The 27821-nt window shown below is 37.6% G+C and overlaps 1 protein-coding gene across 1 annotated transcript in view; it reads left to right on the top strand.

Annotated features, from left to right (window-relative positions):
• Positions 1-5588: 5588 nt before the first annotated feature.
• HEPH (hephaestin) overlaps positions 5589-27821 on the top strand; it is an 85666-nt gene continuing 63433 nt past the window's right edge. Inside the window, 9 exon segments of the mRNA XM_003801311.1 lie at positions 5589-5737; positions 13521-13700; positions 15319-15563; positions 16559-16771; positions 19376-19558; positions 20687-20941; positions 23397-23565; positions 24859-24995; positions 26407-26538. Of these exon segments, the coding sequence (XP_003801359.1) occupies positions 5589-5737; positions 13521-13700; positions 15319-15563; positions 16559-16771; positions 19376-19558; positions 20687-20941; positions 23397-23565; positions 24859-24995; positions 26407-26538 (1663 nt within the window).

Raw genomic sequence — 27821 nt, 5'->3', positions numbered from 1 at the left:
AAATATTTATTCAAGATGGATAAAGGACCTAAATTTAATGCATGAAATGATAAAAATCTTCAAACAAAGCATATCAAAAACACTTCAAGATTTCGGCCTGGGGAAAGACCTTATGAAGAAGACTTCCATGGCAATTGCAACAACAGAAATAAACAAATGAGAATTAATTAAACTGAAAAGCTTCTGTACAGCTAAGGAGACAACAACCAAAGCAAATAGACAACATGCACAATGGGCAAGGATATTTGCATGTTTTAAATCAGAAAAAAGCTTGATAACTAGGATGTACAGAGAACTCAAATTAATCCACATGAAAAAATCCAAGAATCCCATATATCAATGAGAAAGAGAAATGAATAGAAGCTTCCCTAAAGAAGACAGATGAATGGCTAGCAAACATATGAAAAAATGTTCATCGTCCCAATATATTAGAGAAATGCAAATCAAAATCACCCTGAGATATCATCTAACCAGAGTGAGAATGTCCCCCATCACAAAATTTCAAAAGTTCAGATGCTAGCATGGATTTGGAAAGAAAGGAACACTTTTACACTGCTGTTGGGACTGCAAACTAATGCAACCTTTCTGAAAGGAAGTATGGAGGACCCTCAAAGAACTTAAGCTAGACCTCCATTTGATCCTGAAATCCCATTACCGGGCATCTACCCAGATGGAAAAAAATCTTTTTGTCATAAGGACACCAGCACTAGACTGTTTATTGCAGCTCAATTTACAATCACCAAAATATGGAAACAGCTTAAATGCCCACCAGCCTATGAATGGATTAACAAATTGTGGTATATGTATACCATGGAATATTATTCAGACATTAATAAACATGGAGACTTTACATCCTTTGTATTAACATGGATGGAAGTGGAACACATTAGTCTTAGTAAAGCATTACAAGAATGGAGAAGCAAGAATCCTATGTACTACATTCTGATATGAGGACAATTAATGAAGTAGTACATGGGAGTGGGGAATGGGGAAAGCACAGAGAGGGAAGAAGAAAGGGGGGTGAGTGAAGGGAAGAGCAGAAAGAGAGAAAGAGGGAGAGGGTGGGGGATCAGGGTCTGTTACACACTTTTTGGGGGTGGGACACAATTATAAGTGAGACTTTATGTAACAAATGTGATAAATGTAACCTAGTTCTTTGTACCATCAATGAGTCCCCAAACATAAAAAAAAAAAAGAATATAGTCATAAAAAAATCATCAGAAGACTATTGCTATTACAATGTTCCAATTAACAGATGATGATGGTCTAATATTCATTATCATTTTATTGTCTAAAAGAGGTATAGTTAGATTTTCTCTCTCATTATTGATATTGGTAACTTGTGTTTTATTTTTTTTATTTTTCCTTGATCAGTTATGTTAGAGATTTATTAATTATACCTTGATATTTTCAAAGAACCAGTTTTTGGTTTCAGTTGTTTTCTTGTTTGTGCATTTTACATTTTGTTGATTTTTTCTTTATTTTTATTATTAATTCTTTTTTAATTTTAGTTTTAATTTGCGCTTTGGTTTATGTTTTTAAGGTATAAATTTATATTAAGCATGGAGTTTTCTAAATCTTACACATTTTTATTTTATTTTAATTTAGTTTAAAACATATTCTAATTTGCTTTGTGAGGGAAAAAAGAAAGAAAGATGATGGTTCTTTAGAACAAGGCCATGGCAGTGGAGATAGAGAGAAGTGTGTGATTTTGAAAGATATTTAGAATATAAATATGGCAGCATTTGCCAATGAAATGAGTATAGCACTGAGACAGAGGGGAGTAATCACAGATAACATTCAAATTTCTAGTTTGGGAAATGGGAGATAGAATAGTAATGAAGACATTTAGTCATTCATGAAAATTATTCTTATACCCACCTATAGCTCATAATTCTCTATCTTCTGAAATGTTATACAATTTATATAAATCTTATTCCCTCACTTATCATGTCTTTGATACTATTGAAATACTTTATCCATGTATTGTTTTATCCTTCTTAAATTCTGTGAGCTCCTTAGTTGTATGGGTGGAGATAGGCAGGTGTGAGGAAAGCAGAAGAAGAAAAAAATAAGCCTAACATTTACTGATCACTTAGCATGTGACAGATGCTGTGCTAGGCCTTTCTCCAAATATTATTTCATTTTCATTTTATACTCTGGTTTTACAGATGCCAAACCTCAGATTAAGAGAACCCAAGATTACACATTTTAGGGAGAGGCAGAGCCAATATTCAATGAATACTTGTCCATTCCCAGAGCCTGAGGGAAGCCAAATGAGAGAGTAGAAGACAGTTTGACGGAGGAACTGATGACATTTATAGACCTGCTTCATGAAGGTAGCTGAAGAAGAAGACCTATTCACTAAACAGACAGGGAAGAATGAGCTTCACTCAGGCAGGCAGGAAGGGTCTGGGGCAAAGATGTTGGGAAGACTATCAGGGTGACTCCACATGAATGAGGTACCAGGAGGGTGAAGAAAATATGATTTAAGAAGATATGATTTTTGACCTAGGTCCAAAGAATGGATACTTGGAGATCAAAGATCAAGTGAGCTGATAGGGCAACAGTCCCTTATAGCAGTTTCCCTCAAAGTGTGATTCACAGCCTAGAAACATCAGCATCACCTTGGAACTTGTCAGATAATGCATATTCCTGGACATCACCCAAGATTTATGGAAGTGACAACTCAGTGTCTTAACAAACCATCCAAGGGATTGTAGTGCATGTTCAAGTTTGAAACCTACTATCTGGAGGATTGGAGAAGACAGAAAGTGCAATTCAAGAACCAGAGTTCAGGCAGTGGTCCAGGTCAAAAATGGCAGTGACAGCGACTGTGTCCTGGCTTTCTGGGCTGTTGGGTCGGTACCAGCCACAGCTGGGGTGAGCTATATCTAGTGGTGCCCACAGCGTGGAGGGCTCAGTTCACATGTGGAGGGCCCTCACCTTCTTTGTCGCCCTTCCCAGGGTAGTAGTGAGCATGCTGAAGGTCTTCTTAAAATTGCACCAGGGAGAACACGAGAGACCTGAGTTTATCTTCACATCAAGGCCAAGCCCTTTCCCTGTGGAGTTGGTTACCATCCTCCATTCCACAACCCTCATGCGAATCTGCTTCCAACTAGCTATGAAGGTGAATGAAGAGAGTCTAGACCACTACCCAGGCATTGGGACCACAGCATCGATTTGGACCATTACTCTGCACATGGACCAGAGAAAGTACATGGGACTTTATGCTCACCTTCTTTTATCAAATTATGACCAGTCTTCCATCATTTTGCTTGTGGCAGAGATGGCTTAAATAAATAGACTAACATTTTTCATGAGCTGAAAGCTTCAAAAAACAAAACAAAACAGAGTTCAAGAACTAAACAGTGTCCTCAGAGTGAGTCTGAGACAGTTACACAGCACAGCAATAGAGTAACCCTTTTCAAAGCATGATGGGGTCTACTGGTCAGAAGTAATTGTGTAAGTGAAAAGGGAGGCATGTGGCTTTAGAAGTGTAGGTTTGGGGAGACATCTGTTTCTTCCTTGCACCCTTCCACCTTTTCTCAGAGGCCTTATTTTTAAAAGATGCTAAGGGCAAGCTCATCAGAAGGTCCTCAGGTAAATCATTTAGATTTGCTATGCCAAGGTACTTTCCCTGGCCTTTTATTTTCATCAGGTACCTGATACTGCCATGAAATTTTACCATAGGGAAGATGGGAAGGAAAAGAGCACATATTGAGGGTTCTCACCATGCTGAGCACTCTGCTGAGGGCTCACAAAAATGTCAGTTTATTTAATCCTCACAATATTCTAATCAAAGAAGTATTATTGTTTCTATTTTATAGATGAAGAACCAGAGGCTTGGAAAGGTTAAGTGACTTGCCCAAGGTCATGCAGCTCAGAAGGAACTAGCCAAGTTACAAACCCTGTTCTTTCTAACTACAAACCTCATGCTTCTCACATTAGACAATGCTGCCCCCAATATGAGGGTCCCTGGGATTCTCTCATTCTTTTAGCCAACATAGGATCAGGCACTTATGATGGTGAAGACATTGGCAATCTGGAAATATTGATTGAATAAATGAAAGGATGAATTAGTGAGAGAACTTAAGACTTGAAGCTTCATGAAGAACATTTTGCTCTTGTGCTTCCCAAAACTATTTTTAGTGTCCAAAAGGTTCCTTACTGATCCTCCAGGGTTAACCATGCTGACTGGAAGGGCAAACATGCCCAATTCACAGTGCCCTGGGTCTCCGTGGCCGTGCCTATTTCCTGTCTTCTTCCCAGCCTTATCTAGAATAGCTCTATTTTTATCTAACATAGATAAGGATTGTAGGTGTTTACTAAGATTCTGTTTTGGGAAGGGGTTTTATTGCCAAAATTAATTTTGAAAAGGACAAACTTAGACAATCTTTTCTATGTTACAAGTGAGGAAAGAGTCACAGAAAGGTAAAATAACTTGTTCAGGATCACTATATACTCTTTTGTAGCATAACTAGAAAGTAAAGCCAGGACTCATGAAACATCATTCTTTGCTATGAATTAATACAACTTGACTTGTAAGAATGAGAAAATAACAGTGTAGATTTTTTCATTAAAAAGTCAAAAAAATGATAACACCCTTGTTATCTTTACCATGTACCAGTGACTGTGGTAAATAGTTAATGTGTATAACTTTATGTCCTAATAACATTCTTATAAAATAGGTAATTCTATTATCCCCATTTTACCTAGGTGAAAACTAAGATTTGGAAGGATTAAATTACTTAGTCACAGAATCAAGAACTGGCAGAGTTAGGATTTCAATACAGGGGGTATGATTCCAATTTCCATGTTCTCAATAATGATACTTTATTGCAAATATCTACATTGCAAAAAATATCTATAATTAGTACTGCTTCTTATTTTTTTGTAAGTTAAGTTCTTTTTTTTTTCTTTTTGGAATATAGATAGACCCTACAAGTTAGAATGGCAGATTTGAGTATTTATAACAGACATAAACTCTATATTCTGCAAATAAAATATTCCCTAACCAGCCATTTACAGGAAAAATAAAATTGCAAATCCTTGGCCCATAGACATCAACTCTGAAATGTTTTACAAGTGATCCCTAGGAGAGAGCACCAGAAATATGCCCAACGTTTGATAAAGAGGTGGGTACTGTGTATATTCTCAGTGAAATTGGTGAATGAATAATACAAGCCTGGAAGCCTTCCCTAGCTGGACTAAGGTCTTCACTCTGTTTACTCAAGTATGTCTATAATGATCTGTTTCTTGTTGTCTTTCATGAGTCAGAGCAGAGGCCTTATCCTTTCCCCTCCCTGTCATAAAAGACTTAGAGCCTGGACTTGGCTCCCGGCTTAATGGGTTTGGTTTCTACCTTCCTCCTATAGCTTCAAGGTTCACATCTGTGCCAGGAATATATCCCCAGGAGTTGCTGTGCCATGATCTAGCTTCCAAGCATTTCTGACGGAGCACAGACTGGTGGCTCCTCCCTTCTCCTTACTGGTGTTTCCTAATGGTGTTTCCCAGACTTGGCCTGGGTTGCAATCCATGGGATAGCTCCTACGTATCTAGGCATCCTTGATAACCTCTCATGGTTTATGACCTAGACTTTGCCCTATCAACTTAGTCTTCTGAAAGTTCTCTTACCTGGACTTCATTACAGATACTTTAAATCAAGGAGAGAAAAATGTCTAGAGCCTGCCTGGAGAGCAACATCTGCTTCTAGCCAAGATCAACTCATCACAACGTAAGAATACCAGGTGGTAGAACTTCCATTATACCTGTTCTCTTTCTATACCTGTGTCTGGTGGGTGGATGTAGTCTTTTTACAAAAGGCATAGCTTTCTCAGCCTCATCACCATGAATTACTCCCCAACAATTCCTTCCTTATACTTTGTGTCTTTAAAACCTCTTTCTCATTTACTCTTAATTTGTAGAATGCACTTTATTCACAGAATTTTAGATAAGTAAATGTACAGAGGTAGGAATTTTCATATCTAATTTAAAGCTCTCATTTACAAATCAGGGAGAGGTCCAGAGAAGATAAGGGCCTGAGCCAAAGCCACATAGCAAATTACTGCTGGAGGAGCAAGTGGGCCTGGAACCTTTGTTACTTGACTCAGACCAGTGACTTTTCACTACACTCTCTTTTCAGCAGGAACAAGGATGGTCTTTGGCTTTCAGGAAAATCCAGATGCCCGTTTATCCCTGGAATGTTAAGGTCCATTTTTCCTTTTTATTTTTTTAAGTATTTCCAGTTATTTTGAGTCTTCCTTGAGTTTTGAATTTTAGGCCATTGACCTATGTTAATATAGACTATCTTCTAGCTGCATCCTGTTTCTTCAGATGACAAAATGTTAATATAAGCCCAGAGTTTTACTCTAGCATCTGCTAGAAATTACAGAGGCAGAGCTAATGTATATTTTAAAAAATATATCATTGACTGGTGGACAGTAGGCAGTAAATGATTGTGAAGTCTCATTGTCTACCTCAAACAGACTTTCTGGTTTCTCTCCTAAGCACCGCAGTGTGGTAGTTTTATGGCTAAAAGTATAGACAGATCCAGTACAATTCTCCCCTATTTTACTTCCTAAGTATGTGACCTTAAACAACTTACCTCTCCCTCAGAGCTTGTTGTCCTCAGTCATCAAATGCAGGTTGCTCCAAAAGTAACCCCTAAAATATCATACATAAGGAAAATGGGGAATTTTAGCTGAATAAACATTTATTTGCACAATCTTCATTACAAATTTTTACAAAGAGGTGGCTGACATGTAGACAAAATTTTGTAAAATTTTGTAATGAACATTTTGTAAATAAAGGTTCATTTAGTTACAATTTCCAATTTTCCTTATGTATGGAGACTTTAGGGGTGACTTTTGGGACACTCTGTGGAATTAGAGAACCCATCTCAGAGGACTATTGTAAGACTTAAATGAGAGAATGTGTGTAAACTGGTTAACATGAGGCCTGGCTAGCATGTAAGAAAAAAAAAAAAATCTCTTTGTTTTTTTATCTATCACCAAGCAGACATGACCTCAAAAAAATAAGCTGGGGTGATAATTGTGCTTCAGAGCAAGAAGGGAAAGAATTGGTGGGGATGGAGGCTTTTTGTACTTCTAGTTAATTCTTGTAAAGGGCTCCATTTCTTAAATGGGGCTATTGGAATATGCCTGAGAGCTTTGGCCATCCTGACAATGCATTCTTCTCCAGATCTTAGCAAAGACCAACTACAAAGCTGTGATAACAGAAGTGAAACCCATCTCCTTGTAATTCTGCCTCAGATCCTAACCAGGATTTGGAAAACACCCGGATAAGTTCAAAGAACCATCCGGGTTTTGTACCAAACCAGATCCTGGAAGGAATAGGACATTCCAGTAGTTCAGTTTCTGGAATAGAAGGCACTTCCCCTCACCCTACTCGCTCACCTCATTAACCACCTCCACCCTCCACTCCCTATCCTCCACCCCCACCCCCACACCACCACCTTCCCCAAATTGGAGTCCCGCCTTAATTTATGAGAAAGGCCCTGTGAGCCAAGATACTGACTGATAAGGGCTGGCAGGCCAAGCTGGGGTCTGCAGTTCAGCATCAATGAGCCTCTGACATGAATATGAAGGGGTTTATCTAGCAAAGGTAAGCTTTCTTTACTTTCTTTTCAAATCCTATCTCACATGCCTTCTTGTGCAAAAAAAAAAAAAAAAAAAAAAAGCCCTTTATTCAGCTGGGTTTAGCAGAATCCTAGCCACTAGGACAGAAAGCCAGTTGCTGCTGAGAAGTTAGAGGAAGTTTGCAGTTTGTGTGTGCAGGGAAGTTAAAGGAAACAATAGGCTCCTTTTGTTTCTCTCACCAAAATGGCTGGGACCACAGTGGCTGGATTGTTTCAGGGCCAATCCTAGAGTCATGAAGAATAGCTCATTTTCTTGTCAAAACATTTTGCTCATCTTCTGTTTTAGAGATTGAGGAGGGGTTTCCTGAGGTAATAGATCTTAGAACTATATAAATGGGAGATTCAAACACTTAAAAACAGCTATGTTTGTTTTCATATTTTGAGACTATATTGGCATAGAGCAAGCCAATAAATGCTAGCTAACCCAAAGTAAATACCTGAATTATTTTTCACTCTGTATCTAACTACAGGAAATCCTTTAAAAATCATGGGTTCATATTCTGTCTTTACCAGTAACCAGATGCCTAACTTTCAGCAAACCCTTGTACTTCTCTGGTCTCAGTTTTCTATATATAACATGAGGGTGGTTGAAAAAGATGGTTTCTAAAGGTTTTGTGGACATATGAATCTATAATGTATTCTTTTTTTCTTAACTGAGCATCTAGTATATGCCAAGCAAACCCTTTGATAAGGGTTCAAATATCCATTATTTTGCTTGATCCTGTGAAATAAATACCATCCTCATTTTTTGTATGAGAAACCGATGCTTGGGTGAAAATGATTTATTGAAAGGGCACACAAATATTACAGATAAAATATGGGATTTGAATCAAGGCCTTTAACGTCAAATTAATGTTTTCTATCACACAGTTAATAAAGCAGAGGACCAAAAGAATCTTGATGGAGGGTTCTTGTTAGGAAAGCTGCTAAGAGACTGAGGATAGGGCCCAAAGAACAGATCATCATTCCCTTTTTTCTGTTTAGTAATCCTTTGTTTGGTATGATATGAGCCTGTCTAGTCCAATATAGCCTATCCCAGAATGAAGATGGAAGGAAAGAAAAGGGCATTGTCACATTAAAGGAACAACTTGCAAATTCTAGTGGACACAGTGATGCAAATTGTCCTTGATCATAGAAACTAGGCCTAGGTGACATTGAGGTCAAAGAAAAGTAAGGTAAAAACAGGGGAGGCTTGACTTAATGCTGGTCAACCTTATCTTCAGGTTGGAACAAGGTCTAAGTGTACATTAACTACATTATGTCTAATTCCAAGTAGTTCAGAAATTCTTTTAACCCCCTTCTTTAAGTGCCTCTTTTTTTCTGTCCTTTTGCTTTTTAAATAATTACCTTTTTACTTTTCCCCAGTATTCTTGCTTATATTATTTATTTCATTTCTCCTTTACATTTTCCATTTCTTTTCTTTCATCAGTCTTGCCCTTCTCTGTGGGCTCAGAGAGAGAAAAATTTCCTTGCCCCAATAGAGTGCTTACACATGGCTTTCACATCTTTCATCTCATTTGATCTTCATAACAAACTAATGAGAGGCCTCAACAAAGATATTCCCATTTAAGAGATGAGGAAAATGGTATTTAAGAAGTTAGGTGACTTGTTTAAGGTCATATAACCAATAAATGATAAACCTAGAGTTAGAATCTATTTTTTATAATACACAAAACTCTTTCTACTTTACCAGGAAATATCCAAGTAGTTATAAGGAAATTTTATGAATTCTCCCTTTCTTTTGTTCTTATGGTGTATGATAAAAACAAATTCAGCAACTACAGCAATATCAATAACAAATTCAGCTATGAAGAGGAAAGAAGGAAGTCAGTACTTAGAAATCAGGTACCTACTAAGCCCCTGGATGCTATGTAAATTTATTTCATTTAAACACAGCTTAAAACAGCACTCATACCTAGGTTCATCTGACTGAAACATTCTGGTTGCTTCTAATGACATAACAATCACAGACTGGGATGTGTGCATTATCATAACCATGTATATATGTTTGTATAGATAGTGTGTGTCACTGTATATGGAAACTTATGAACATTTATGTGTTTGTGGCTATCCATAAAATGGAAAATCTTTATGACCTTGGCAAGTTTCATTTCTAACCTATTTTCTCATCTGTAATAATTATAGCCACTAATATTTTTGGTCAATTGTGCACTTAAGCAATTATTTATGTTTTATGCACTTATAGATGTGAATTCATTTAATCCTCACAACAAGTCTATGAGTTTCTAATAGTATTAGTCACATTTTAAATATGAAGAAACTGCAGCCAGAGAAATGAAGTTTTCCAGGTTGCACAGTCATGAAAATTATAGCGAGGATTAATTTAGGTGGCTGAATTCCAAAGCTGTGCCCTTGAAACAAAATGGAGAAAGCAATCCTTGTGTCTCAAGATCTTGAGAGTTAAATAAGATGGCAGATAGGTAAAACACATTGATAACTGTCTTTCTGCTAGGAGAATGTTAGATGGTTCCCTCTGACACACACCAATATTTTATAGTCTCAGGCCCTTCAGGCCATTAGTCACCACTTTTTTTTTTTTTGGCCTGAGCTGGGTTTGAACCTGCCACCTCTGGCATATTGGGCTGGTGCCCTACCCTTTTGAGCCACAGGAGCCGCCACAGTCACCACTTTTTAATCCTTTGTTCAATGTATTCTGGAAGTCTGTTCTAGTCTCTCCCAGGAACATTTCTAAGTCTGCCACATACTTTTCCAATTATGGAACTCTTACCTGGGACAGTTTTGTATCTAGATAGATGAGTACAAGGTAAAACTGCCTTGCTGACACTTCTCTGAGAAGGAAGCTTCAAGGAAGTTTATGTTGCATTCAGACATGAAATGAACCAATAACACTCCCTCCCTGCTGAGGATTTCAAGGAAAGGATGGCTATCTGTGTGACCATATGTAGTACTGTACATAGGTAAATGTGATTATACCCGTGATTCTTCAGTGAATATGAGTGTTGGCAGCATGTGAGAATTGGATAGACTCATTGAGAACTCTTTACTTACCATATTTATGTCATTCTGCACTTGTGCATTTCATTAGATTATCAAACTTCAATAACCTCCAAAGACAAGAACTGTATAGTCCACCTCTTTAAAGTCGATTATTTATAAGTGAGGAAACTAGGCTCACTAAAGTGAATAAACTTGCCTAAAGTCACTCTGAATCAGTGGCAGAACTTGAACTAGAACCAACAGGTGGGAAAATGTGTGCTTATGCCTCTTTGTGTCATTTTAACATTATCTGTTGTGATCTACCTACTGGATCCTCATCATCACATCTGGTAACAAACACACAAAGAACTCTAAGCCATGACATCCACTCTCAAAGAGTCCATAGTCCAATCTGGGAAACAAATACATTCACAAGGCAGCTCATGAGACAGAAAGGTAACAATAATACAAAGTCTGAGAATCTAATTGGGTCCAATAGAGATTAAGTAGTTCTTTAGAGAAATTGATATGGAGAGGTCAGAGGTGGCCTTTTTGAACAGTTTCTATTTAAGTTTGACCTTAGAATAGAAACATAGAAAGTATTGTGTGGGGAAAAGTATAAAAACAAATTTATTATACTAAGCTGTAACCAGGAGGGAAAAGGAAATAAAGAAAACCGGCAGTAACTGTCTACTATGTTCTAAACGCTGATTATCCTGGCGCCCTTTCATATGAACTTTCTGACTTACTTCTTCAATGCTGATAATATTATACCCACTTAAGAAAACAGTGGTTAGGTTCAGAGTGGTTAAGTAATACTCAGGGACATACAATGGGTCAATGAGAGAACCTGGTTTTGGAAACAAGAACCCCGAAACAGGTTCTTCCTAACATCAAGTGCTTTGTGCCAAATGTAATGTGGAAACTAAGGATTACATTTGAAACTAAGGATCACTGCTGTGTACTGAGGGGTCTGAGAATTTTTAAGGATGTTTGTAGGTCTGTTTCTTAATCAGGGTAAATATCTGAGCCTAGCTGGGATAAATATTTGGGGATTTCCTAACTATATGTGAGTCTGTACATAGCTTTGATTCACTATTTTTGATTAACAGTGCCTATTTCATGTGTTTGGGTTGAAGATTTAGTGAAATAATTTACATAAAGCACTGAACATGGTATTTAGTATGCATTAATCTCTTAATGAATGGTAGTTACATCTTCATTACCATGAACTTAATCTATTAGGTGCATCTCTGCCTATCTGAGTATATATGTCTCCTTTGAAAATGATCATAACTATATGTAATTCCATGTATCAGAGTTTATGTGTTTTTTCCTAGATATGGCTGTAGCTAAAGACATATGCATGTTCTCTGTGTATATACATGTGATTAAAATCATAAAAACTGATGTCAAACCTTAACTCGACCAATTGTTAACTAAATGACCTTGGACAAAATACTTTATGCATCCATTCTGCAGTATCTCCACTGTAATATGGAGATAATAATGAATGGCATGTACTTAATAAGGTGGTTGTGAGAATTAAATAATTAAATCTAGGTAAAATACTTAGAATGGGTGCACAGAGTACACACAATAAATATAAATATATTATTAATATTATTCTCAAAGTGACTGAGGCTCTCTGTGGTAGAGCACAAAGGAAAGTGTGCACATCTCTGCTTTTTAGTAAAACTGTGGGTGCCTATATATGAAAGTGTTATATATATGTGTGCTTACATAATATTTTCTGTGTTTCTGTGTTTGTATCTTTGTGTGCAATGGCTATTTCCTCACGGTTCCCAAAAGTCCAACCTCTTGGCTTATGTACTGAAATAAGAGTCTACAATCTTGGGTCCGTTTCTGACTCGAGATTAGACCTGTGCATAGCTTTAGGAATCAGAGGACATTACTTCTTAGAAGTTCAAAATATTGCCTTCTTATATTATCATTTATTTTTACTTCCCTTTTAACTTTGAAGTATAACACACATCCAGAAATGCACAAATCCTAAATTTATAGCTCAATTTATTTTCACAAACTGAGTGTGCTTATATATCCAGGATGAAGATCAAGAAATAGAACATCACCCTTGCCAGGAACTGAGCCCTACCTCAAAAGCAAACACTATTCTTACTTTGGCCAGCATAGATTACTTTGGCTGACTTTGTACTTTAAATAAATGAAATCATATAATATGTACTGTTTTGTGTCTTTTTTTCTTTTTACAACATTATATTTGTGAGAAACATTCATATTGGGTGTAGTTCTAGTTTTTTCATTAGTATTACTATTTAGAATTCAATTTTAGGAATAAAATGCAATTCCCTCACTTATTGATTCTATTGTTCATGACCATTTTGGATGTTTGTATTTTGGGTTTATAAGTATTCTAGTAAATATCTTTTGGTGAAATCTCATTTGTTTTTAAACACAATTTATAAAGGATTATGTATAAAGGGAAGTGGTAAAAATAAGTCTTCACATCTTGCCTATGGAAAAATAGAGACAAAGAGAGAATTAGTACCTTGATTTATGCATCGAGTGAGTCACTGGCCCAATCAGGCTTCTGGTGCCTGTATCCTGATTCTTGGTTCAGAGCACATTCTTCTTTTGTATATGCTGAAGGGAATGAATCCATATTTTTCTTCTGGAGTAAGTGATACACACTTATCAGCACAGGTGACTTTTTAACCTTGCTCTCCGAAGTCTCATGTGTGGAGTTTATTTAACGCTTGTTGAACTCAAAGGATCAAGTAAGTTAAAGATACTGAACTAATTGTCATTTGCTTTCTCAGTTACTTTATCTGGATCTTGCCTCTTTAGTTTTCAAGATACGTGCAAAACTCCTTTATTCGCTTTCTTCCACACCAACAGGTTTTATTTGCCTGTTTACCAGAGTAATGTGGGCCATGGAGCCAGGCAACCTTCTCTGGGCTGTACTCTTCACACAATCTTTGTGGCCCCAACTTACTGATGGGACCACTAGAGTTTACTACTTGGGCATTCAGGATGTGCAATGGAACTATGCTCCCAAGGGAAGGAATGTCATCACAAACCAGCCTTTGGATAATGACAAGTAAGTTTAATTTCTTGTGGTAGTAGGGTGGGAGTTGGGGGGCACCCTTGAGGTCAGGAGGTAGCCTGTTGGAGGCTCTTTCTCAGGGTGTGGTAGCAGCTGGTTCTTTATCTCTCTAGCCACACTCGATAGAATGTTTCCTAGGAAGAGGGCTAGTTGATTCAGAAGCTAACATCCCATTTAGAATTTGTTTTTCCACACTTAGGTGGCATTTTTAGGATCCCAAAGATGGCTTTATAGTTCCTTGATTCTAAATTGATATCTATAATGCTAATGATTAATAACAGACATCTGGCCTAAAAATGAAATATATACCATGTAAGATGTGTGTAGCTTCCGTAGTTTGGTATAACTATTGTATACTGATTTCAGAATGTGAAATAAGAAGGTAAATCATAGAATCAAGGAAATCATAACAGCTTAAATAAGTAACAGCTTAAATCAATAACAGCTATCACTTATGTAACAGTGATACACTATACTGGAAACTTACATAGTTAGTCTCTATTCTCAGAAAAACTCTAGGAGGTTAGTATGAGTATACTCATTTTATGGATGAAAGAACTGAGTGAGCCTCATGGAGGTCAAGTGACTTTTCCAAATCCAATTGATAGAAAATGAGAAAGGTAGAATTTGAATCTGGGTAATATGGATGCAAAGCTGGTATTCTTCTCATCACTTGCTCTATCATAGATCCCATAGGATTAACCTTTTTTTATCTTAGAAAGTTGTATATGCAACACAAATATTTATTGAAAAAGTAAGTTAATATATTAAAGATATTTTTTCTGAGCATGATTCACTTTGTCTCTTCGAATCTTCAGAGTTTTCCAAACTTGACTGTAAAAACCTTTGAACTCTCTAAGAGTTATAGTAGTAATAATTGCTCTCTTTTTTTTGACATAATCTATCTAGTGTTAGAGTTACAGAGTCTTTGTATTAAAATTATCCTTGAGGGAATAACTTCATTATCCACTATCCCTAATATTTTGGAGTAACAGTCAACATATACTGAGTGTTTACTATTTGCCAGGCACTATCCTAAGGTCTTTATTTATTTTAATCTTTTAAGTCATTGATAATAACCATCTTAGGAACTGTAACTATATTCATATTATGGGTGGGGAGCTGTGCACAGAGAACTTAAATAACTTGTTCAGTGTTCCACAAATTTGATAGTGGTAGAGTTGGCATTTAACCCAATGGACTTGGCTCCAAAGCTTGTGGTCATAACCACTATTTCTCTAAGACTTCCCATATAAAAAACAAAAAGAGAGAGAGAGAAAATAAGACCTCCCATATATAGCAAGACAATGCTAAGTAAGGCCACATCAATGAAGGGTTGACCTCTTATAAAGAGTTAGTCCCTAGTTGGTTGCCTTCCTATTGCTATATTATATGTTGAACCAAGTAAATTTGCCTTTTTGGTAGGGTAAAAACGCTCTCAAATATCAGGACTTTCGTATGCTTCCTGTTTACTAATAATTAAATAAAAATATTTCAGGTTTTGATCAGTACAATCCCATTTTCTCTTGTTTTGTCTTAAATAGAGAAAAGAAACCTCCAGGAGTTTGAAGATGGTGGCAAAGTTGTGAATCTCTCTTTTTGTCTTTCCCAGAGTGGCTTCTAGCTTCCTAAAGTCTGACAAGAACCGGATAGGGAGAATCTACAAGAAGACCATCTATAAAGAATACAAGGATGACTCATATACTGATGAAGTGGCCCAACCTGCCTGGTTGGGCTTCCTGGGGCCAGTGTTACGGGCTGAGGTGGGGGATGTCATCCTCATCCACCTGAAGAATTTTGCTACTCGTCCTTATACCATACACCCACATGGTGTTTTCTATGAAAAGGATTCTGAAGGTAAACCATTCCACTCTTTCTTTCTCCCATTCTCAACAAATAGGTTTCCTTTATTATATCTGAGGAAAGAGTTGGTAGAAAGGATTGTCTTTTTTTCCTAATTGATTTGAGGTGGCAAATACTCTGCTTATAGTAAACATGGCTGGGTCTTAGTATTACTTCTGCTATTCACATACTATGTGACTTGGCCAAGTTATCACCTTCCCTCTGGGCCTAAGATTTCTTATCAGGAATGTGAAGATACAATCTGCCTTTTATCACAAGGAGATATTTGAATGACATTTCCATAAGATACTTGAATATACTTGAAAAAAAGAAAAGAGTGCTATGAATGAGAGATTGTTAGCCTAGTGTCACAGTCTTCAGTGAGTTCTATTTTTTTTTCTTAAGAAGTACTTCAGTTTGTTTGGGAGTACTTCTGTAACTCCCATTATCCCTGGCCCAATGATCTTTGAGATAGACAACAGTGAGTGAGGGTATTTGTGAAGTCAGAAGGGCCACTAATTCCCTGCATGACCTTTATTGGATAAGTTACTTTTCCTCAGTTTTTTCTTCCATACACTGGGGAAGTAGACCAACTAATCATTAAGTTGACTTGAGAGTGTAATTCTGATTGCTTTTTGTTTTCCAAAGGGAGTGCTTGAAAGGAGGGAATTCTGTGTTTTACCTTGCTTCTATGCCACCAGCTTTGTACTAGAGCACTACCAGATCATGCCAAGCAGCCCTTTTCTTGATCAAAGATCTTTCCCAGTAGCTATAGCCTCTCCACTCATCAACTCATCGATGATATGAGGACTTTTTTTTTTTTTTTGATAAATATTTCCTGAATTTGTTTTCTCCTTTGGCTGTAAAGAATGCTACTCTGAACCTTAGAACCCTATGCTTTATAGGTCTGGGCCTAGGTGCCCCATATATTGTGCCTCTCTTGTCTTCTACATTTGCCATGGTCCCACTCACTCATTCTAGGACTGGGTATGTGCACTTTTATTTTCTAGGCTCCTTATACCCAGATGGCTCCTCTGGAAAGCTGAAAGCTGATGATTCTGTTCTCCCGGGGGGAAGTCATATCTACAACTGGAGCATTCCAGAAGGCCATGCACCTACCAATGCTGACCCAGCGTGCCTCACCTGGATCTACCATTCTCATGTGGATGCTCCACGAGACATTGCAACTGGTCTTATTGGACCTCTCATCACCTGTAAAAGAGGTACAGGCCCCAAAGATGAGCTATGAGATAGAGTGTGGGGTATCTGGGGAAGCAGTGATGTTGAATCACCTACATATAGGGTAGCAGTCCAAGGAGTGCTAATTCAGCACCCTTGTTTATTAGCAGGAACAAACCTTACCAAACTTGCTTTCCACTATTTTTTTTTCTATTTTGTTACTTTTTTTCCTAAAATAACTCCCTGAAAAACAAAACAACTTTTCGTCTTTCTTTTTTTTTTTTTTTATTACCTCACTTTTAATTCTCAAATTAATTAGTCATGATGGGAGTCAGGTAACATTGAAGTAAGGTGTGTGGTAAGAGCGTAGGTATGGCTAGATGCAGTGGCTTGGTTCTGTAATACTAGCACTCTGGAAGGCCAAGGCGGATAGATTGGTTGAGCTCAGGAGTTCAGGACCAGCCTGAGCAAGAGAGAGAACTGTTTCTACTAAAAACAACAACAACAACAACAACAACAACAACAACAACAAAAAACTAGAAAAAACAAGCCAGGCATGGTGGTGGGGAGCTATAGTCCCAGCTTCTTGAGAGGCGGAGGCAAGAGGATTGCTCAAGCCCAAGAGTTGGTGTTTGCTGTGTGCTATGCCACCACAGTACGCTACCTAGGGCAACAGAATGAGACTCTGTCTCAAAAATAAATTAAAAGAAAGAGTTTAGGTATGGATAAGATGGAAAGTGTAGCCATTAGGTTTGGGGAGGATTAAGGACTTGGTTGGGAATAGGATATGCTCAACGAATAGTCAGGCCTGAAGACCAGAGTGTTGCAGGAAATGTGGTCAGGTTTAGGCGTCAGGTTAAAGACATAGGCAGTGTTGGTGGAAGGAAATTATTTTAACTGAATTGGTGGTTTTATCTTGAGAACTTGGAAACATTATATAAATTAGTACCAGAAGGCTGTTATTTGCTTTTCTATTGCTGACAGATTCTTTCTGAAATTTTTTTTTTTTATTGTTGAGGGTACAAAAATCCAAGTTACATTGATTGCCTTTGTTAGCTCAAGTCCTTCTTATAATTGTGTCCCACCTCCAAAAGATGTGTCACACACCGTGATCCCCCAATCCCTCTCCCTGCTTCCCTCTTTCTGCTATCCCCTTCCTCCACACCCCACCATGTACTAAGTCATTAATTATCCTCATATCAGAATTAAGTACATAGGATTATCTCCTTCCTCCATACCCCACCATGTACTAAATCATTAATTGTCCTCATATCAGAATTAAGTACGTAGGATTCTTGCTTCTCCATTCTTGTGATGCTTTATTAAGACTAATGTGTCCCATCTCCATTCAGGTTAATACTGATGCTGCAGAATCTCTATTTTTTTTTAAATGACTGAATAGTATTCCATGGTAAACATATACCACAGCTTGTCAATCCATTCCTGGGTTGGTGGGCATTTAGAATGCTTCCACATTTTGGAAATTGTAATTTGAACTGAGATAAACAGTCTAATATAAGTATAAGGATTTTTTTTTCTTCTGGGTACATGCCCAGAAATGAGATTACAGGATCAAATGGGAAATCTAGTTTGAGTTCTTTGAGGGTTCTCCATACTTCCTTCCAAAAAGGTTGTATTAGTGTGAATACACTACCAGCAGTGTAAAAGTGTCCCCTTTTCTCTGCATCCACGCCAGCATCTGAAGTTTTGAGATTTTATGATGTGGGCCATTCTCACTGGGATGAGATGATATCTCAGGGTGGTTTTGATTTGCATTTCTCTGATGATTAGGGATGATGAGCATTTTTTCATGTTTGTTAGCCATTGTCTGTCTTCTTTAGAGAAGGTTCTATTCATCTCTCTTGCCCAGTGATATAAGGGATTGTTGGATCTTTTTATGTTAATTAATTTGAATTCTCTGTAGAGTCTAGTTATCAAGATTTTGTCTGATTCAAAATATGCAAATATTATTTCCCATTGGGTGGGTTATCTATTTGCTTTGGTTGTTGTCTCCTTAATGGTACAGAAGTTTTTCAGTTTAATTAAGTCTCATTTGTTTATTTTTGTTGTTGTTTCAATTGCCCTAGAAGTCGTCTTCATAAAGTCTTTCCCCAGGCTGATATCTTCAGATAAAAGACCTAAATTTAAAGCAAGCAATGGTATAAATCCTCAGAGAAAGCTTGGAAAAAACACTTGAACATATTGGCCTGGGAAAGACTTTATGAATTTTTAATGGTTTTTTGTTTGTTTGTTTGTTTTTTAGAAGCAGTCTCACTCTGTCACCCTGGATAGAATGCTATAGCATCAGCCTAGCTCACAGCAGCCTCAGACTCCTGGGTTCAAGCAATTCTCCTTTCTCAGTCTCCCAAGTATTTCTCAGCCCACCACAACACCCAGCTGTTTTTTTTTTTTCTATTTTTAGTAGAGACAGGGTCTCACTCTTGCTCAGGCTCGTCGAACTCCTAAACTCAAGAGAACACCCTCTTTGGCCTCCCAGAGTACAGAGTTACAGGAGTGAGCCATCAAGCCAGCCTGGAACAGATTCTAAGGCACTCTATCTTACTACTCCTTTCTTATAAGTATCCCTTTTAGCTTATGATTGTTAAGGAAGGAAGGTTCTCAAGAACATGTTTCTTACTTCCCTTAAGGAGCCCTGGATGGGAACTCCCCTCCTCAGCGCCAGGATGTGGAACATGATTTCTTTCTGCTCTTCAGTGTGGTAGATGAGAACCTTAGCTGGCATCTTGATGAGAACATTGCTACTTACTGCTCAGATCCTGCCTCAGTGGACAAAGAAGATGAAGCTTTTCAGGAAAGCAACAGGATGCACGGTGAGCTGGGAGGAGGTGGCCATATTATGACAGTGAACACTGATGGAAGATCTCCACTGGGCCTACTGCTTGATGGGTCTTTTCACATATTTGATCCTTTTTAATCCTTACAAGGACTACTAAGTAGATGACTTTTCCCTGTTGTACCTATGAAGACACTGAGGCTCCTAAGACTATACAACAGATAAATTCCAACCATGATCTTCCTAACTGTGTAGGTTGTGTTCTTGTCACTAGGCTATCCTGTCTCATAATATGGAATAGCAGAAACTGATGACTCCAAAGTTATATAACGTATGCTCAATCACTTTGGTTAGGGTTGTCCACTGATATAATTGATTAACATTGCATTGTTTTCAAAAGGATATAAGTTGGAAGAATTGTCTACTTTGTGGAGAAAAATGATTGTTTTTAAGCTACCTTGCTTCTATTCCCTACCCTATTCTGGGCTTTTGTGCAAAGGGACCATATTAATTAAATTAAAAACAAACAAAAGGCAAAGAAGCCCTGCGGCATGAGTGGAAAACTGATTTGGGGAGTAGAAACAACTTGATTTTGTTTTTTGTTTAATTAAGGAAGTTATTTACTTACTTTTGGTGACAGGAGTAGGCTCAATGCCAGACAGTCCCAAAGTGGGGGGGGGCAACATTGAGAGGTAAGATGTAAAGGATGGCTCGGACAGCTCTAATTTCCCTTGAGTTTTATACCAATTGATTGCAACAGCTTTCCTAGTCAGCTAATGTGACCATTGTCCTGTAGAAATTTCAGAAGGAAACCTGACTAAAAGGAAAGAATAGCCTGCAAATTAACATCATTCTTTAGATAGCTTCCTCAGAATACTGGTTTGGAATATCGGCTTTAACTACTTAATAGTTCTGTGGACTTGAAAGAAAAGTAACTTTACCTTTCTGAGTCTTAGTTTCCTCATTTTTTTTGAATAAGACTAATGATATCTGCCTATTTTTTCAGGGCAGTCTGTGAGAATTTAGTGAGATAATACATATGGTCAGTACAGTGTGCTCTTTAAAGCCTCATCTAAATGTTACCTTATTGCCTAATGTTAAGGCTTCTCACATCTGGGTGTACTTTCCTAACTCTAATATTTTTTGGGGGGGGTTTCTTTTGTAGCAATCAATGGCTTTGTCTTTGGGAATTTACCAGAGCTAAACATGTGTGCACAGAAGCATGTGGCCTGGCACTTGTTTGGCATGGGCAATGAAGTGGATGTCCACACAGCTTTTTTCCACGGACAGATGCTAACCACTCGTGGACATCGTACTGATGTGGCTCACATCTTTCCAGCTACCTTTGTGACTGCTGAGATGGTGCCCCAGGAGCCTGGCACCTGGTTAATTAGCTGTCAAGTGAACAGTCACTTTCAAGGTGAGGTTTAACCTGTCTCTTCTTTGCAGTATAGGAGACAGGGAATAATAATGGTCAACAGGAACCTGAGTTTCTCATCTGTAGTCGTAATATAGGTTTTTCAGGTGAAGCATCTTGGTAAAAAGAATAACACTAGAGTAGAAGTTGGGTGACCCAGGTTCTTTCTTGTCTCTGTCTTTAACTTGTTGGGTAATTTATGCTTGCCTCTGTGCTTTATCTTCCTATCTTAAACATTAGATGGCCTAAAGATGAATAGGTAGGCTTTCAAGTTTTTTTTTTCTTAGATTTCTAAATACTTAAGACCTGGGGCTGTTTTCATCTTATTCAGCAGGTAGTAAGGGAGAGATTAGTTAAGGAGAGTATGGTTTCTGCAGGAGATTATAGAGTATTGTGGGTAAGTGATGATACTCTAGTTCTAACCCAACAGAAGTGTGAGTTGCAAGTTTTGTTTTCAATAGGATAAGACTTAAAGTAATGGCATAAGGGAACAATGCATTGGGGAGCATCAGAGGAGAGGAAGAACTTATAAGGGAATAGTAAGAGCACTACATAAGTGAATAGAAGGTTTGAGTTGTGGTCTCAGCTTTGTGAAAAACTCACTATAATGGCTTTGGGAAAGTCCTTTCCGATTTCTAGGCCTCATATGCCACATCTGTAAAATAGGGGAATTGGTCTAAATAGTCTTTAAAGCCTTTCTTAGCTCTCACTTTCTAGAATTACTTGATGTTATTTAGGAGGGTATCCGGGAAATGATATGTAAGTATGTGTAAGTAGATTCGAGTGGACAAGGGGTTATAGACTTGCAGGAAGTGAGTCTTGTGTGTTAGGTTTGACTCAACAGAAGACAATTACTTATCTTCCATCACCCAGGTCTGTTCTCAGCCCACAAGTTTCCTGGGTAAGAGAGTATGAATATGGATTGGGGTCAGTAATTTAGCATGATAGAACAAACATGGACTTTAGAGCAAAACAAGTCTGGATAGGAGATGGTTATGTTAATCAGTCAGATGTAAACATTCCCCTTTGTATATCAAATCAGCACACTGTACCCCATAAATGCATCAATGTACACAGTTATGATTTAATAAAGAATAAAAAAGTAAAAGATAACTTAATGAAGAAAAAAACAAAAAAGAAATCTTTGTTTCACCAATTACTTAGTCACCTTTGATAAGTCATGTCACTTTTCTCTGAGTCTGTTTCCTCATCTAATGATAGAAAAAATAATGTCTACCTCATAAAGTTGTAATGAGAATTTGGGGACAAGATGTGAATTTGAATTTTAGAGACTAGGGAGATGATGTTTCCAGGATAGTAGATAGAAGAGAAGAAAATGAGCACTTATTTATAGTTTAAAGATGGGAGTTTAAGTCTCAAATGTGCTGCTGACTATTTGTACAATCTTGAGCAACTTTATCATGCTGAACCTTGGTTTTCTTCTTCAATAAAAGGGGACTTTAAAAAATTACTTAATGCAATGGTTGAAAATATTGATAGAAATAATGTATGTAAAGCACCTGACCCAGGGTCTTCCATAACACAGGTTCCACAAAAGTGAATATCCCTTCTTCTTCAGATTTCTAATTTATGAATTTTGAATCTTCCTGAGGTGTTGTGAGACTCTTAACCAGATAATGTAGCCAAATTACCTCTAAGTTGCAAACAACAGGATTGATATAAGGTTCGTCTGCAATTTAAAATATCAATTATTTAAAAATAATATCTATACAATAAAATATCAATTATTTTAAATTGCACCCGAACCTTCTGTCCATACTGTATAAGACAGTGTCATCCATGGCCATGCGACTCAATGTAGTATCTTCAGCATTTGAAGACACTATTTGGAGTCTACATTTTCCTGACAGTCACAGGTCTTAAACTTCATTTCCACTGATAGCAGATTTTCTATTATATTGGTAAAAGACAAAAAAATTATATGATCTAAAGAGAAACCAGAATATAGATTTTCCATTATTTTGAGAACTTCTCAGTTTTTAAATAATTTATTCCTCTTTTCAATTTGATAGTCTTACCAATCCAATGGGGTAGATTTTCCTATTCTCCCCATTTAGAAAAGAAGGAAGCTCAGCCTGAGGAAGTGCTTTGACTAAGGTCTACAGATAATGGGAAAGCTTGATCTTGAACTCACATCCCCTACATTCAGTCTCTTTGATATTGCTACAATGTAAGCCTTTTGCAAAGGCAGGAATTAGGATTTGGTAAACAGGTAAGTGGTGGTAGGAACAAGTGAAAGTACTTGAATTACCACTTGAATCCCCTCTTTCTCCCAGTTAGGCTTTATAGGACTGAGAGAAAGTGGCCAATTTGGGGTAGGTGTAAAGGGACTAGTGGAGAGTGGGAGGAGGAAACACTAGCAGGAGGAGGAAGGTGTGTCCGTGGTATAGAAGTTCTATTGAGTAGAATTGGCCCAACCATGATTTTCTTCCTTCAGACGGCATGCAGGCACTCTACAGAGTCATGTCTTGTTCCACGGCCCCTCCTGAGAACCTGCTCACAGGCAAAATTCGGCAGTACTTCATTGAGGCCCATGAGATACAATGGGACTATGGCCCAATGGGGCATGATGGGAGTACTGGGAAGAGTTTGAGAGAGCCAGGCAGGTAAGAAGAAGTGGACTTCTTATCCCTACTCCTGGGTCATCCCTGAGTACCTGAAATATTTCACTTCACTTGGAGGTCTGAATCATTGTCTGCCTGGAGTTACATGCTGTAACTCTTAGCAAAGTTCTTGTGGCCCATTGGAGGGCTTACTTTTGAAGAACTATAAGTAGCAAAGATTTTTGCAGGGTCTTTAGTATCCACAGGAAAGTGTCTAAGCATAGCTTGTGGTTGGTTTGTCCTGCTACAATTCTGGATCATGTTCAGAAAGGAAAGGCCAGGCGGGAGAATTCTTGCATCAGTTGAAATGGAGTTGCTCCAGCTTTTCATTTTACTCATTTATCTCCTTGCTCCTCCTTTCTTGTCCATAATTTGAAGGAAAAATTGAATGGGATATTAAAAAAATCACTCTGAGAAATTTAGGAAGAATGGAAATGACCTGTCCTGTGGCCCTTCCATGCCTATCCTTTAGAAGTAATTTCTGCAGGTTCTTCTGCCTAATCCATGTGGGAAGTATAGAGCAGGAGGTTAGTACCCTGATCAGTTGCTAGGTTTTAAGTTATACTAACTGACTGGGGCAATCAGCAATGCTGGGCTTTCACAGAAGAAGCACTTAGTAAATGACGAGGAAAGGACATGGGGAAGATCCTAGGGCACTTATTATGTTTATTCTTGTAGTGGGAAATAATTGAGTGATCTGCAGGAAACTTAGGAAAGTTGACTCTTGAATTTCAGCATGGCATCCATAAACTCCAGCTGGGCTTATTAACTTAGTGTGTTTTCATTAGGATTATTAGTATCTAATGATAGTTAACAGTCACATACCAATTAGGGGGTCAGGAACAGACCCTACTGAATTGGTTTATGAACATCTAGTGAAGCCAGACAACTGAACTGATGAAAACAGACCATTGGCGGTGTCAGTACCCCACTCCCTTGATTGGTGTTTAAGGACAAATGTACACTATGCAGTTCTGCAGAGCATAACTGGTCTCAGTATATGGAAATCAACAAGAAAGAATGTTCCAGCTTACTATAAAGAAAAAATCTAATAATAATAATTTAAAACTGTTAAATATTAAGAGCAATTGTCTCCTCCAAAAATGAGTTCCTTCTCTTTGGAAGGGCTCAAGCAGAAGGTGTAATAGTGATATTACCCAAGGATGTTTCTTTACTGATGAGAATTAAGCAGGATTGTCTCTGATATCCTTCCTAACTGTAAAGATCCAAAGAGTGATGTGGGAGTCTATTTGATACCCAGTGAAGTCATATGATATTTTCCTCCTTACATGCCAGTGACTCAGAAAAGTTCTTCCAGAAGAGTTCCAGCAGAATTGGAGGCACTTACTGGAAAGTCCGGTATGAAGCCTTTCAAGATGAGACATTTCAGGAGAAGGTGCAGCTTGAAGAAGAAAAACATCTTGGAATCCTGGGTGAGGAATATTTAACTTATAAAATTCATTGACTAGAACCAGAAGAATGAGAAGAACTTAGAAACTGGAGCTTAGACATGCCTTAGTACAAGGACACACTGTAGAACAATATTTTCTGAAATGAGTCCCAAGAGATAATTATTTTGTGAAAAAAGTTTTGGGTCTGAATATATGTGAAAAACACTATGTCAAAAGTAGTCTAATAGTGTTTTTTGCTGTAGGACTTCTGAGAGCCTTGGATTTATTTTTATTCATCATGAATCTCCACTGACTCTTTCTTAGTGAACATCTGGTACCTTTGTATTCTTGAAAGACTACATACAGAGGTCATACTGTCCAGGTTCTTGATAATCTAGAACCAGGAGAAGATTGGCATGAAATACAGACATGCCTGCTATGACTCTGAGCAGAGCCAGGCTTTCTTCTGGAGACAATATACAGAAAGTCTAAAGAAGCACAATATTCAAAGAGAATGGCAAAGTTAGATGTGGTTTAGTAACATAGAGGAACCAGGAAATAAAATAGGTCAGATATAGGGAAAACTTTGGAAATGAAAGTTAACATAATGGACCATACTCTGGGGATAGGTGTGTGCCAATTGACTCTAGGTCTGAAAATGGACAATAGACCCAACATCAGCTGAATAAAAAGCTGTCAAGAGGATAAAAACCACCATTGGAAAAAGGGATGGTGGTGAGTATGAAAGAATTACCATTGGCTGAGGTTCTACATGGTTCTCCAGTCTTTAAGCAGGGGTAAGCATTACATGTGAAAATTGAGATGTGGAACTCTGACTTAGAGTTAGAACCAGTATAAGTGCTTAGTCTGGGTACTTTTGGTTGGACTTAAAGGTGTCTCAAGCTAGGTTAGAGTTGGTGGGTAGTGAAGCATAGAAAAGTCCAGTAATTGTTGATAGCTAGCTTATCCAGTCCAGGGCCTGGATAGAGAATATAATGATATTCTTTGCTCAGAATTAGTTTCAGATTGATGTGAGCTCAGTTATTAGATGGGTCTCACTAGGAGATACTATCAGAACTGGGACAACAAACTTAAGAGAAATAGGATTGGACCTGATAGTAAGGTGAAAGAAAGTCCTATCCTCAGGTCCTGGTTCTGCAGCTAATAAGCCATTTGCATTCGGGGAAATTCTAGCTCTCTGAGCTGAAGTTTTCTCATTGGTAAACTAGAGATAATAACAACTTCCCTGTATGCCTTAGAAAGATATTTGACAGTCAAAATGAGATAAAGAATTTTATGGTACTTTTTATAAGTTGAAATATATTGGGAAGGCATTATTCTTATTATTGCAAAGAAAGGTTTTCTGTCCTTTTCACCTTTTCTTCGTGTATCTCTCCTATTTCCTTCTTCATCTCTGTTTTCATTCTCATTGTCTCTCCTTTCAATTTTCTAGGGCCAGTGATCCGGGCAGAGGTGGGTGACACTATCCAGGTGGTCTTCTACAATCGTGCCTCCCAGCCATTCAGCATGCAGCCCCATGGGGTGTTTTATAAGAAAGATTATGAGGGCACTGTGTACAATGATGGTAAGCTGGCAGGGTTTCTAACAAATGAGGGTTCTGGGTGGTAGTGTCTCTCTGTAGGACAAGTAAAAGAAAGATGAGGAGTGAAAAGGAGGCAGAATTAGTTGACATGTGTAGACATTGTTGAATGAATGAGTGAAATAATAGCAAACAGGCTTGGGCTCAATAATAAGAGAAAACTTTTAAGTATATTTAAATATTTTCTATAAACTATGTATATTATGGAATTTTGATATACAGAAAATTACAAGATAAATAAATATCATTCACAGATAAATTGCAGTGTACATTTTGATATATCTATTAATATTTTTCTTTGCTTATAAAAATCTATTAATAGATATGAGAGCATATGGTTTATATAGTTTTGATTCCTTCTATTATCACAAATCTATTGTGTCTATTTTCCCATGCCATTAAAATGTTACAAACATTATAATGCCTATACATGTTCTATCATATGGATTTGCCATTGTTTATTCACCTTATTCTCTATTATTTGGAAATTGATTTTTCAGTATTCTGAATATTGTAAATCAGGTTTCAGTTAATGAATACATACATCTTAGGTCACATTTTAGTCTATTTTCTCAAGAGAGAATCCTAGAAGTGAGATTATTGGGTCACTTTTCCTAGTTTATTCTGAGAATATAAATACATGTTAATTTTAATCCAAAGCTATAAGAACAATATTAAAAGCATGAAGGGCAACATTTTTGAAAAATCTAAAATAAAAGAACTCTTCAAGAAATCAATAAACTGTGGTATATGTACACAATGGAATACTATGCAGCCCTAAATAAAACGAAGTATTTACCTCCTTCATGTTTACATGGATGGAACTGGAAAATGTTCTTCTTAGCAAAGTATCACAGGAATGGAAGAAAAAGTATCCAATGTACACAGCCCTTTTATGAAACTAATTTATAGCTCTCAAATGAAAGATACAACTTAATTCCAGCCCAAGAATATGGGGGGGGTGGGGAAGGAGAGGGGAGAAGGGCGGCTGGGTGGTGGGAGGGTGACTGGAAAGATCACCTATATATCTGTCTAACAAGGGTACAAGTGAACTTTTCTAGAACTAGAATATAAATGTTTTGACATAATGACTAAGCAAATGACATGAAATCTATATTAACCAGCTTGATGAAAGTATTTCAAATTGTATATGAAAACACTGTACCCCATGTTTGCATTAATGTATACAGCTATCATTTAATAAAAAAAATGTTAAAAAAAAACAATAATTGGCTCGGCACCTGTGGCTCAAGCGGCTAAGGCGCCAG

This window comes from Otolemur garnettii, unplaced genomic scaffold (assembly GCF_000181295.1).
Source record: "Otolemur garnettii isolate 467f Iridium unplaced genomic scaffold, OtoGar3 scaffold00206, whole genome shotgun sequence".
NCBI classification, from domain to species: Eukaryota; Metazoa; Chordata; class Mammalia; order Primates; family Galagidae; genus Otolemur; species Otolemur garnettii.
This window is presented reverse-complemented; position numbering and strand designations above follow the sequence as displayed.